The sequence below is a fragment of the Mus musculus genome, chromosome 17 (genome assembly GCF_000001635.26).
Source record: "Mus musculus strain C57BL/6J chromosome 17, GRCm38.p6 C57BL/6J".
In the NCBI taxonomy this organism is placed as follows: Eukaryota; Metazoa; Chordata; class Mammalia; order Rodentia; family Muridae; genus Mus; species Mus musculus.
Window position 1 is genome coordinate 47598316 of NC_000083.6, and position 13180 is coordinate 47611495.

The 13180-nt window shown below is 50.1% G+C and overlaps 2 protein-coding genes across 7 annotated transcripts in view; one reads left to right on the forward strand and one right to left on the reverse strand.

Moving 5' to 3' along the window:
* Positions 1 to 1374, forward strand: part of Ccnd3 (cyclin D3) — a 94639-nt gene extending 93265 nt beyond the window's left edge. For all 6 annotated transcript variants that reach the window (NM_001081636.1, NM_001081635.1, NM_007632.2 and 3 more), the window contains one exon: positions 294 to 1374. In NM_001081636.1, the coding sequence (NP_001075105.1) occupies positions 294 to 461 (168 nt within the window). In that variant the 3' untranslated portion in view covers positions 462 to 1374. The remainder of the gene's footprint in view (positions 1 to 293) is intronic.
* Bysl (bystin-like) lies at positions 1016 to 13177 on the reverse strand. Its single transcript, NM_016859.3, has 7 exons — positions 12592 to 13177; positions 8524 to 8686; positions 5940 to 6078; positions 5541 to 5674; positions 4323 to 4483; positions 4077 to 4179; positions 1016 to 3583 (listed from the first exon to the last, which is right to left on the reverse strand). Exons 1-7 carry the CDS (start codon positions 12854 to 12856, stop codon positions 3238 to 3240), a joined length of 1311 nt encoding a protein of 436 aa, NP_058555.3. The 5' UTR covers positions 12857 to 13177; the 3' UTR covers positions 1016 to 3237.
* Positions 13178 to 13180: the final 3 nt, after the last annotated feature.

A 13180-nucleotide genomic window follows, 5' to 3' on the forward strand; every position in this document is an offset into this window, starting at 1 on the left:
GTGAAGGACACTTGGCATGTAGATACCCTTCTCTTGACATCTCTTGACAAGTGCTGTGTCTCGGACAGGGGTGGGGGACTTGGTGTCAGATGGAGGGTTGCTCTCACACCCTTGCCACATCCTCTTGCCAGTTTCTGAGAACTAAAGACCTGATTCCTGGGCTGGGCTGTGGCCTAACCTCCCCAGACTTCCCAGTGCACAGGGGGTGGCCTTTCCACCTGCTTGCTGTCAGTGCTGTGAGGGAGAGAGAGAGGCCCAAGGATGAATGACCTTGTTTTTTTTTTTTTTTCTAGGACTGCCTGCGAGCCTGCCAGGAACAGATCGAAGCTGCCCTCAGGGAGAGCCTCAGGGAAGCTGCTCAGACAGCCCCCAGCCCAGTGCCCAAAGCCCCCCGGGGCTCTAGCAGCCAGGGGCCCAGTCAGACCAGCACTCCCACAGATGTCACAGCCATTCACCTGTAGCTTGAGACAGGCCCTCTCAGGCCACCAAGCAGAGGAGGGGCCCCTGCCACCCCCTCCCTGCCTCTAGAACAATCCATGCTATATCTGAAGCCCGAGGGGGGCTCTCCTTCCCCCTCACAAAGCCCAAGGGGCCAGGTCCTGCCTATCCCCACAGTGTGCACTAAGGGGTTGCATGGTCATGAGGGGCGTCTTCATGGCCAGTCAGCTCCTCTTCCTTCCCACTCAACCAGCTTGGCTGTCCTGGGCCATGATGGTCAGAGAAATACAAACAGGTAAAATCCACACACCAGCATTTCTTTTGAGTCCCTCTTCTGTCCGGGGCTCCAACCTTCTCAGTTGCCAAAACGCCCCAGTACCTTCCAAAGGTGTTGGCCCTTGCAGGCTCCTTCGGGCATCCCGATAGAAGCTTATGAGGAGCTGCCCTAGATGGCCTCTGTGTAATCCGTACTCCAGCTGCTCTTAGAGGGAACAGCCTAGGCTTTGGCCAGAGCAAGAACCCATACACTGTTGCTTTGCTTGCTGCTTAGCTTCTGTGATTGTGGGGTCTTAAGGGTGCCGTGGTCATTTTAATTTATTGCTTTGAATACAACTGTAAGAGGGTACAGTGAGGCCTGTACCCCACAAGTGGTGGTAACCCTGGCGGTTGCTCTTTCCCTCCCTTCTTCCCCTCTGCTACTGCTTTGTGGCCCAGGAGCTGCTACAGCCTGGGATGGGGGTCACGCCTTCCTCTCCTCACCCCTCCACCTCATCTTCATCAGAGCAGGGTTAGGTTGGGATGGATCGATGCCGTGGAGGTGACAGAGCTATCTGGAGAGAGGGCAAGCCCTAGGGTCACAGGTCTTTCCTCGGGCCACAAGGTTTGGGCTGGTGGCCCATTTCTATCATGCTGCCTTAATAAAGATTTCGGAATAAAGGTGGCTCTTGTGATCCCTGGGGTTGTGGGAGCTGGGGGGCACCAGGCAGCTGTCTTAGGCAGAGCACTTTTCCTGGGAAGGGTTAGAAAGGTGCCGCCTAGGCAGCATGGCCTGCTTTCCTTGTGGACGAATTACAGCGCTAAGGAGCAGCCAGCATTACCCAGAGGGCTCATCGGGAGACAGGGCTGGACCCTTACACAGAACCCTAAGATTCATACGACATCAGGCATGGTGCTTCCTTAGCACACTCAGGGCAGACAGAGGAAGAGGGCTAGCCTGTGCTACATAGTGCAGAACTTTGGCTCAGCGACAGCACTGGCTACTCCTGAGAGCCTGGACTCAATTCCCAGCAGTTAACCATTTTAAACTCCAGTCTCAGGGATCTGATGCTGAGGCACAAAGCTCAGAATGTATTAAAAAAACAAAACCGGATGAATGGGGTTAGGGTGTGGCTGGAAGCACTTCCCCTAGCAGGGAGGCAGGCCCTTCCTCAGTGGTGCTGCAAAGGAGCAGCCCTGCATGGGAGAGGAGAGGAGAGGAAGAGGGAGGGAGGAAGGGAGGGAGAGCTTGAGTGAGCTCAGGGAGTAATTTGGTTGGGTTGGGCTAGGTTTGTTCTCTTTGCTTTTCCCTAATGTTTACAAGATGATCTACTGTGTAAGCAAATATGAACTCAACAGACCAAACCTTCTCAGATATACAAACTGGATTGTTATAGACACACGTTTTCAAAAGTGAACGTGATACAGCAAGGTGACTTCAAGTCAGTCAGCTGTGATGCAATGGTCTAAGGGTTTTTGTTGTTGTTTTTGGTGAGGTAGTGTTTCACAGCAGTGGCTGGCCTCAAACTTACAGATCCATGGTTGGCTGCTACTAAAATTTCATACAGATTTTCTCAGGCCATTAAAATAATACAAAGATTGTAAGCCTAGCCCTCAAAAAGTTGAACCATCAGGCAGGTGGGTGGCCAAGTTCAAGGTCAGCCTGGTCTACAGAGTGAGTTCCAGGACAGGCAGGGATACACAGGGAAACCCTGTCTTAAAAAACCAAAACCAAAACCAAAACCAAACCAGACAGTATTCTTTGCTCATTAGTTATGCAGACACAGGAACCTGACCTGGCGTCTCAGCCAGCCTAAAGCTCTGGTTGCTTGATAGCTAGGAAGAAATCCCATTTTTTCCTGATTCTGTTGTGTCACTGTCCCCTAGCAAGGGCCTGCAATATAGTCTTCCCTGACAGTGAACCACTGCCACTTTTCCAACAGACACCTTTCCAACATGGCAGCAGAATCTGGCATCCCTAGAGTCGGCCCTGACTGTACGTCATGGTAGGAGTCAGGGGCGCGTGTGCATACATTTCCTGTGAAGAACAAAGGAAGCAAGAGTCTAGAGACACAACTTTGAAGAATAAGGTGGGGTGAGGTTTCTGTGGGAAGTAAGAACCCGCTCTTCTGAGCTGGGGACAGGGAGGAGCCAGCAGTGACTCCCACCTCTCCCGTGGGTGACAGGGGAGAGAGGCAGGGACCTCCAGGGACCAAAACACAAGAGCTGCGATAAATAAATGCCTGTTTTCTCCGCACCCCAGCGAGCTTACACAGTATCTGGAGAGAGCAGACCTTATACCAACTGCCAGGTGGGTTGTGGGGTCGCTGAACCGAACTGAGGTAACTCCGGTTAGCTTCCAGAAGTGAGCAGGGACCAAAGCCTAAAATGGCAGAGAAAGCCAACCAGATGCAGTCCTCCCTGCCCAGGATTAGGCCACGGCAGCCATAGTAGCCCTTCAGTGTCTTGACCTAGGTCTTTAACTATACCAGCTGGGGTCCTGGGGTGGTCCTGCGCCCCCTGGGCCAACACAGGTGACTGTTCTCATTCCATGGTGACACCACCATCCTCCACGTCTCTGGGGACAGCGCTCTGAAGCTCACGCCTGATCTCAGGGGACAGCTGCGGGTGGGGCTGCAGCCGAAGCAGCTCCAGGAGGGCCTCCTTCTGCTCTGTGGCCAGGTCAGCCTTATAGCGCTGCGCTAGTGTCAGCAGGCACTGGTGCCAGAGGACAGGCAGCTGGCGCTTTTCCGTCCGGAAGGCCAGAAAGTGGAAGACCAGAGCGTCGAGCACGCGGTAGGGCAATGCGTACTTCTTATCCAGCAGCAGGCGCAGGAAGATGCTGTTGGCACCGCTGTATTCCATTTCTGCGATCTTCAGCATGGCCGCACTGGAAGGGAAGGTGGAGTCACAGGAATTAGGCCACACCTATGGGAGTCCTCTTCTTACACTGAGCCTTACTTCAGTGTTCCCAAGGGGGCCACCACAGGCTGCTCACCTGTTGATTACTATGCTCCTGAGAGTTTCTACCATCTCCATCCATCTGCCCCACCCACACCTCTGCCTCTGGCTCGGAGAGCAAGCAATCCCTGTGTTTAACTACAGATCATGTCCAAATGTCTCACGATCCGCACATTTTAGCACACTTTCTTCCTAGATGCCCATTTACACACGCAGTCATTCAATTATACTAGCTACCAGGACCCTGGCCCCTGCTCTTGAAGACCTACTATTCTGTTGGAGTAATCATACACCCACTGACATAAACGGCTAGACTCGAGGTAATCATAGCTCATTCTCCATTCGCACCCTCACGACCAAGTTCCGGCCTCTCTATCACACGGCTCCTCTCTGACCATCCTCCTCCACCTCCCCACCACTACCTGGAGTGCAGCACGGGGATGGAGCACTTGGTGATGATGCTGCCCACGATGATGGCTTCACGGAGGGTACAGGTGCCGGACTCACACAGTGGGATCAGGATTCCTAGGCAGAGTCAGATGCAGTGGCTTTTAGACCGGGGTGAGGGAAATGAGGCGCAGCCCCCAGCAGCCCCAGGCATCAAGGACCCCCAATGATCTGCCAAGTAAGAGCCCCACCCCCTCCTTTCTCCCCTGCTTCTGCTCTACCTTTGAACCAGGCTCCAGGCTTGAACAGGGCCTTCTTGAGCGCCATGTAGAGGTGAAAGTTGAGTCGTTTGTATTCAGCAATGTCATCTCGCACTCGGGGAAGCAGGACAAGGTTGTAGAAGCGCTGAGCCATGCGCTCCTTCAAGTTAGAGGCAAAAATCCTAGCAGGGTAGGAGTTTCCAAGTTACCAGAGAGCCTGACCCTGGCCCTTTAAGAATCATCGCGGATGGTGCATTCGAGAGGTTTTATAGTCAGACACGGGGACAGCGTGTTTTATAGTCAGAGCTGTAGCATGGGAGTGAAAGCTCTTCCCACTGAAGAGTACCACAGGACTTGGTCATGAAAAACCTGGTGAGATGGCTCAGTGGGTAGGAGCACCCGACTGCTCTTCTGAAGGTCAGGAGTTCAAATCCCAGCAACCACATGGTGGCTCACAACCATCTGTAACAAGATCTGACTCCCTCTTCTGGAGTGTCTGAAGACAGCTACAGTGTACTTACATATAAAAAATAATAAATCTTTAAAAAAAAAAAAAGAAAAACGAAAGAGCAGGGGGCTGGAGAGATGGCTCAGCGGTTAAGAGCACGGCCTGCTGTTCCAGAGGCCTTGAGTTCAATCCCCAGCAACCACACAGTGGCTCATAGACATCTATAATGAGATCTGATGTCCTCTTCTGGCCCGTAGGCATATATGTAGACAGAATACTGTATAGATAATAAATAAATCCTAAAATAATAATAATAATAATATATATGTAGACAGAATACTGTATAGATAATAAATAAATCCTAAAATAATAATAATAATAATAATAAAATAAAAACCAATAGACTATAGTTTCCCCTCTAAAAAACTAAAAGCCAAAAACCCATAAGACTGAAAGTGACTGAGTTCAAGGCCAGCCTGGTCTACAGAGTGAGTTCCAGGACAGCCAGGGCTACACAGAGAAACCCTGTCTCAAAAAAAAACAACAATAACAACAACAACAAAAAAAAAAGACTGAAAGTGAGAATATGGAAAATGACATACAAGAAAATGGAATCTAAAGTCAAACTTGAATATGCAGTCACACCTGAAAATAGGTTTAAAAACCCCCAGAAAGAACAAAGTTAAGGGAGCAGCAGGAGCGAGTCCAAGGGAGGCCCATGGGCAACTGAACAGCTCTGGCAGGCAAAGCCCGCACCCCCCACAGCCCACAACCTGGCCCATCAATGATACCTGGTGGCTTGATACATGGCGGCTGCAGTCCAGGCCTCAGGCTCAGTGACATAGAGGATCTGCTCCCAGTTGGACAGTGCAGGGATGACCTTAAAAGCCTTGGGCAGTTTCCCACTGCGGTACTTACATAACACCTGGGGTGAGAGAAGCAAAATCGCCAACTGTGCTGGGGTCCTGGCCCTGTTGCTCACTCATCTCCAGAACCATCTAGAAAGCCTCGTTCTCCGGGTGACCGGAGTTTAGTAGACTTCCAGGGTCAATAAGAGACAGTGCAAGAACCTGAGCCTATCAGCTCTCCCCCAATCCTGTTCTGATCGCCATGGCTTATTTGGTGGGGGCCATGGATGAGAGCCCACCCCGAGTCAGGATATCCCAGCACACACACCACTTAGCTCTTACCTCCCGGACTCCTCGGTAAACTTCCAGGACCCGGGGATCCAGCTGAGGCATAGGGAAGCCCGATACCTCTGACATGACAGTCTCCACCTCTGTCTGCTTCTCCGTCAACTTCTCCATGATGATATCAGCCAGGGTGCGCCTATGGAGACACGGGAAAAAGAGAGGTGGAAAGAATTGGGGTCACTTTCCATGAAACTGTAACGTCCCCTCAACCTGTTTTTTATCTTTGTTGTTGTTATTTGACACAGGGGTTTTATGTCTAGCTTTGCCTGTCTTAGAACTGGCTCTGTAGACAAGGCTGACCTCAGACTCAGAGATCCACTTGTTTCTGCCTCCTTTGTGCTGGGATTAATGGTATGCCTGGCTCTGTTTATTAAAAAAGAAAGGCAGTAGTGGTGGTGTAAGCCTTTAATCCCAACACTTGGGAGGCAGGCAGATCTTTGTGAGTTGAAAGGTCAGCATGGTCTTCATAGGGAGATCTAGGCCAGACAGCAAGCCCCGTCTCAGAGGGGAAAAAGAAAGTCACAAAACATCCCCAAACAAAACAAGAATGCTTCACAAACTTGCATGTCCTCCTTGCATGGGGGCCACGTCCCTGTCACTGTTCTAATTTTAGTGTACGGGAAGCTGGAAGCGAGCAATGTATAATTCCCCTGGACGCTGACAAATCTCGATCCCGCTGGGATGCACAGCCTCAGTTCCCCTCTATGTCCATTTAGCCGCCTCAAAGTGCTGCAGAGCACGGGCCCTGGATGTCTCTGCATCTGACGCAGAGCCAGAGTGGTGGGGACGTTAGGCCCTTAGGCCCTGAAGTCAGCTCCGGCTCTTCTGGTCCTTGTATGATCCTGGGCCCGTCACTTGACTCCTCTAAGCCTCAGTTTCCTCATCTGTAAACTGGGGAAGTAAAAGGACCCCCCTGGACAGTCAGCTGAAGGGTAAAATCTAAGACTGCAGCAGGCCCGACTCTCAGCCAGAGCCAGCAGGTCCTGAGGGCTGTTTACTTCAAGCTCACCTCCCACTGCTCACACAACGGGGAGCAACTTCTGAGTGCAGAGTGGAGCTCTGTGCCAGGCAGCGCTGGTGCACACCTTTCATCCCAGCGCTCAGAAGGCAGCGGCAGGCAGAGTTTTGTGAGTTCAAGGCCAGCCTATCCTACTCACCCAGCACTTGCCTAGCAAGGATGAGACCTGGGTTCTGGCTTCCAGCACAAGGGGAAAAAGTTTCTCTGCAGTCTTTTTCTGTGCCGAGCAGCACTGAATCTGACACTTTCCAGACTTGTGTCCTGTGGTCTGCATGACACTGGTGGCAGGTGCTTTTATTCCCCCGCACTGCCCAGGCCGGGGAATCGAGACTCAGGGCCAACCAACAACTCTCCTAAGCCCTAAGACTTTCTCAGGGAAAGGGTAAATTTTAGTCTTTCGACTTCTAGTTTGGGTGCTTCGCAGCGTCTTCAATGTGCCTTAAGTGACAAGGCCTGATTGCTGTGTTCCCAAAGACCCTTAGCCTGGTTTCTGAAGATGCCAGCAGCCACTGCTCAAGAGTGCCCACGGTCCCCCTTTCCACCATGTTGTCACTTCCGTATAGCAACTGCAGAAAACATTCTGCTAAGTTTGTCAGATCAAGAGCCACTGGGTATGAGGTGCTGCCCGAGAGCCTTTGGGGGGCACATCACACCCCATGACCATTCTCAGAGCTGTCAGACACCTTCAGGGGACAGGGTTCTCCTGTGTTCTCTGAACCCAAGCTGCTCATCACCGTACTATTAATGATAGTGGTGTACTACACCCCACTCTGAAGAATAAACTGGTTGAGCCCCTTTGCCCTAAGCCCAGTCCTCTCAATGAGGCCAGATCCATCTGAATGGAACCAAGAATCTGACCACAGGCAGCCTAAATAACTGCATGTTTAGAAGTAGCATTTATAACACATGGGGGTACGTTTGTGGTTCTACCCAGAGGTAGTTTTAACCCCTCTGGGAACATTTTGTCAGAGATAGCTGCTATTGGCCCCAACACTGTAACTGAGATGGAAAACCCTGAGTTAAAGACTAAGCTATGGGCTGGCGAGATGGCTCAGCAGGTAAGAGCACTGACTGCTCTTCCGAAGATGCTGGGTTCAAATCCCAGCAGCCACATGGTGGCTCACACCCACCCGTAATGAGATTTGGTGCCCTCTTCTGGTGCGTCTGAAGCCAGCTACAGTGTACTTATGTATAGTAAATAAATCTTTGGGCCAGAGCGAGTGGGGTTGGCCAGAATGAGTAGAAGTCCTAAAATTCAATTCCCAACAACCATATGATGGCTCATAACCATTTGTACAGCTACAGTGTACTCACATACATAAATAAATTAATCTTAAAAAAAAATAAGACTAAGCTATGAGAGTAACGTACCAAGAATAAACACTACTAAACGGATCCCCAGCTATCACAAGGAACCGGTAATCCAGAGGTTCCAGATCAGATGGGCAAAGGGGAATCCGGGTCACTCCCGTTCAGGGGCCACTCTTGGCAATGGTCAGACCAACAGCTGTGGTCTGGATGAACTTTCTACCAGGACCCACTGGTCCAACCTTTAAGCCTTACCTCACGGGAGGATTCTTGTTCATGAACATTTCAATGGCACGCTCATCTTCAGGGTCCACGATCACCTCTGCCTGGTGGTCCACCCCGGCCATTTTGGCTGCCTTCTCCAGGGTAGGCCACTCCTCATCCTCCTCATCTGATCCATCCTGTGGCAATCCCGGCCCTACAAGATAATCCCAGCCGCAGGGGCTTGTGAGTCAGTTCCCCATTCCACGTACAGCACACCCAGGGAGCAGGAGGGACACCTGCAGAGGGACTATCCTTTTGTCCCCAGAGACTTGGAATCTTGATAGAAAATACAGCACACGAAGCGAGAGATGATAAGGCCAGTAAAGACTGGATGACATGTCCCCTCAGTGAATGGATGACATGTCCCCCCTCAATGACCAAGAAGGATCCATTCTATACTACACACATGTAACCTGGTCTGTCCAGATGACCTCAAGGAATAGGTACTGTTGCTATACCCAGTTCAAACCGGGGCAGAAGAGTTGATGTGCCCACAGTAGGTAGGCACTGTGGGTCCTGACTTCCCACTATGTTGCTTGCACAGTGGAACTGCATCATGTGCTGAAACTAAAACCATGGTGGAGGCAGTGTGCACCTCAGGCACTTGGATGAGTACAGAGGCTGAGGAGGCTCTGGATGGGCAGTCTGGGAGCAAGAGCATGCTCCACGTCCTGGAAAGTAATGCTGTTAGAGTGTTGGGCACTAAGGAGCCAGAAAGGAAACGGAAAGCCAACCTGGAAGGCTCTAAGGCTGGGCAGTGGCATTCGGACTCTGATCAACCAACACATTTAAGTTACTGGCTTAGGTAGTCGAGGATGACTTGGGAGTTCCTTGTTCTCGCGCCTCCACTTTCCAAACACGCACCACAGTGCTGAAGGCTGAGCTTCTGATGTTGGGTTAATCCCGTGTGTTCCATGTAAAGGCTGCCTGTGTACTATTCACATGTTAATCTTTGTTCCAGCAGAGAGCTGAGTACAGTCGGCATTGGTTTTTTTTTTTAATGAAGCATCACCTGTCTCAGTGTTGTGGAAACTTCTTCTCCATCACCTTCTGATTGGTTTAATCAAAAGCTGAGTGGCCCATAGCAGGGCTGGAAAGGATAGGCGGGACTTCTGGGCAGAGATAGGAACTCTGGGAAAGAAATCAGATGTGAGGGGACTCAACAGCCAGACACAGAGGAAGAAACACGTGCTGTTACTGAAGAGCAGTAACGAGCCCCGTGGTTGAATGTAGACTAGTATAAAGCAATTATGTTGTATCAGCGAGTTCGGAACAAGGCAGCTAAGGCCAAGCTTTCATAACTAATAAGAGGTCTCTGTGTCCTCACTTGGGTGATAGGTGGGTTGAGCCATTCCTGCCACATCCTGAGGTCCTGACCATGGAGTCTTGGCTGGGTACTTCCTGAGTGCTGGGATTAAAGTCATGTGCCAATACACCGGGCTGACTTTTGAAATACCGCACATAGCTGGCAAGGCAGTTGGGAAAGAGTCTAATAAACCAAAGTAGTTGAATTATTACCATAGCAACAGATCAGTTGCTATGGAAGTGGACTAAGGGTATATTATATAGAGCTCCAGAGAGTACACAGAGCATACCCAGTGAGAGCCAAGGTTGTTTGTTTTAGGTTTATTTTACTTTTAATGTTTGAGTGCTGACTGCACGTATGTCTGTGCACAAGTGTGCCTGGTGTCTAATGACATCAGAAGATGGCATTTGATCCCTTGCAAATGGAGTTACAGACAGCTATAGCCTGCCATATGAATGCCAGAAACCAAACTTGGGTTTTCTGCAAGAACAAGTGTTCTGAAGAGCTGAGGACCAACTCTTGAGAGTTTTCCTCTGTTCTCTACACACATCATGCCACGCACATGCACACAAAATACATGTTAAACAAAGGAAGACAAGAGCTATGAAATACGACGTAGGGAAAAGAGAGAAAATCAGGAGACAGTCACTGACATTTGTGTGGTGTTTTGTTGTTGTGATCATTTGCTTTTTGTATATGAGTGAACCCTGCATCATGGAAGTGACTCTTGGGAGCTGATGACCTTGTTTTTGAAACAGGATTTGACTGGGACCTGGGGATAGCTGATTAGGCTAGACTGGTTGCCCAGTAGGCCCAAGAGATCTGTCTTCTACACTGTAGCTCAGAAACTACAAGCTGCTGTGAGTGGAAGTCAGGGCTCATGCTCTCTCAAAGCATGGACCTCACCAGCTGTGAGCATTATCTTATCCTGTCCCTAGCTTGTGGTCAGACCTGAAACAGAGACAGACCAGACAGGACGCCATCAATCTCTAGCTGCTGAATGGACCACAGAGGTCACAGAATTCAAAGCACGATGTTTCCACAGTGATCCAGGGGAGAGACCCTGGTAGCTTAATCAGGGAGTGTCTCAGGTGAATGGAAAGTGGTCTGGCTCTGAAATACTCTAAAGACAACATCACCAGGATTTACTTTGAAGTGAGAAAGAGGAAGCCTGGACTCTGACTGGAGCAGTGGAGCTAATGTGCTAACAACCTCCAAGTAGCAAACAGAGAGCAAGTTTGGGAAGGAAGTCACAACTTCTGTTTTAGATGCAATCTTCTTCTTTTATTTTTTTTTTTCCTTCTCCGAGACAGGGCTTCTCTAGGTAGCCTTGGCTGTCCTGGAACTCACTTTGTAGACCAGGCTGTCCTTGAACTCAGAAATCCACCTGCCTCTGCCTTGTAAGTGCTGGGATTAAAGGCGTGCGCCACCACTGCCCTGCTTGGACGCAATCTTACTAGAGTTAGATACTAGTATTCAACTTGGAGATGTCAGGTAGACCACTGGATATAAAGATGTGAGCTTTCTTGGACGAACTCTGAGGGAGAAAAAACTGGAAGTAGCTGTCAAACAAATGGCCTCAAAGTGAAATTCCCTGACGACACCACAGAAGGACCGTCAAACCTTGTCTTGGTCACCCAGCAAGTTCAAGTCCAGCCTGAACAACTTAACGAGACTCAGTCTCAGAGTTAAAAAAAAAAAGTTATTTTAAGGGCAGGTGTGGTGTCACCCACCTATCATGCCACCACATGGAAAACAGAGGCAAGATCAGGAGTTCAAGGTCAGCCTCCCCTACAGCATTAGATGCCATCCCAGGCTCCATGAGCCCTTACTTTAAAAAAAACTAAAAGAAACAGAAAAAGCTGCTGTAGGCCCAAAACCATGTTCAAATGTGTCAATATTGCTTTTTAGGAGAAATAAGAATGGAAGATTAAGCAACTGGGAGGTGAACAACAATTCCTCCCCAGTGAGACAGGTGGCAGTACCCACCCCTCTTCCCCCTTTTAGCCCGTAAACAATACTGTTTCCCCTCCCCTGTCGCTGGGACAGGGACAGTCCCCACTTGCTTTTCAGGTCTTATTCGAAGGACATGAAATCTGGGATACCCACCATGTAGAATTAATGTTCATCTGCTTTTTTGTTTAAATAGAAATATCATCACTTTTTTCCTCTCTCTTGAGAGACAGGGCTCGTTAATCTGAAATTTACTATATAGCCAAGAAGGTCTTCTGCCTTGCTTCTCGAGTGCTGGGATTACAGGTGAGCCTCGCCACTCCTGCTTGGAATATGTAACTCTATTTAATGGGTGCCTTGAGCTAGACTTCCGGTGTTATCAGGAGGAACGAATATCTTATTTCTGTATCAAAACTGCCTAAAAACTTAACACAGCTCAAAACATTATGCAGGCAGTCCACAAATACTTCAAACGCCCAGAGGATAAATAAATAAATGCTAGACCACCAGGTGGTGGTGGTACCCGCCTTTACTTGGGAGGCAGAGGCAGGCAGCTTTATGAGTTCGAGGCCAGCCTGGTCTACAAAGTGAGTTCCAGGACAGCCAGGGCTATACAGAGAAACCCTGTCTCGAAAAAAACCTAAAATAAAATAATGCTAGAACTGGTGTGAGAGATCACTTTTCGTTGGCTTAACTCTGAATTCTGGAATTCAGGAGTGGAAGTGGAGGAACACGCCGGTAAAGTATTCTGATGGGGTGTCAGACCGGCCCAACTCACGACTCCACCCCTTGTCACTCACCCAGCCGCGTGGCGCGCTCTCGCGGTGGTGCTGACCGATCACCAGCCCCATGGTCAGTTTCGAGCTCCTCCTGCTGTTGTCTGGCTTGCTGCAAAATCCGTCTGCTTAGCCGGGGTCCCACATACTCTTCCTCCTCTTCGACCTCACGCCCCCGCCGTTTTTCTCGGGTCCCCGCGCGCACTGCGTTCCCAGCCAGGATCTGCTCGGCCAGAGGTGCATGCTTCTCCCGATTGCTGGCCCCACGTGTCACCTTGAATTTGGGCATTTTGGCCGAAAAAATTGCCCACCAGGTTCACACGTGTGAAGCCGGCTAAAAAGCCGATACTGCGCTTGCGCTGTGTGTTCCGATCGCCAAGAGGCCACTGAGAGATCACAGTGCCCCCCAGCGTTAGGAGGCCGGAAGTTCCTCATCTATTACTCTCAGGAAGAGCTTCGGGACCTATAGCAGGAGCCCCCAAATTCTCAGGTAATCTCATTAGAAAGGTGGATGTCCAAGTCACCCTTTTCCAGAATTCATGAAAGTAGCCTAGGGCGTCCTGTCAACCCGTTGGACGCCTTGGGGGCGGAGCCGAGTCGATGACGTTCTAGA

Bases quoted from the DNA above. Each gene is read 5' to 3' on its own strand.
- Bysl (NM_016859.3), bottom strand. From the start codon at position 12,856: ATGCCCAAATTCAAGGTGACACGTGGGGCCAGCAATCGGGAGAAGCAT. The intron at 8,687-12,591 runs GTGAGTGACAAG...ATTATCTTGTAG, and splicing joins AGAGCGCGCCACGCGGCTGG to GGCCGGGATTGCCACAGGAT. The intron at 5,675-5,939 runs GTAAGAGCTAAG...CTCTCACCCCAG, and splicing joins TTTACCGAGGAGTCCGGGAG to GTGTTATGTAAGTACCGCAG.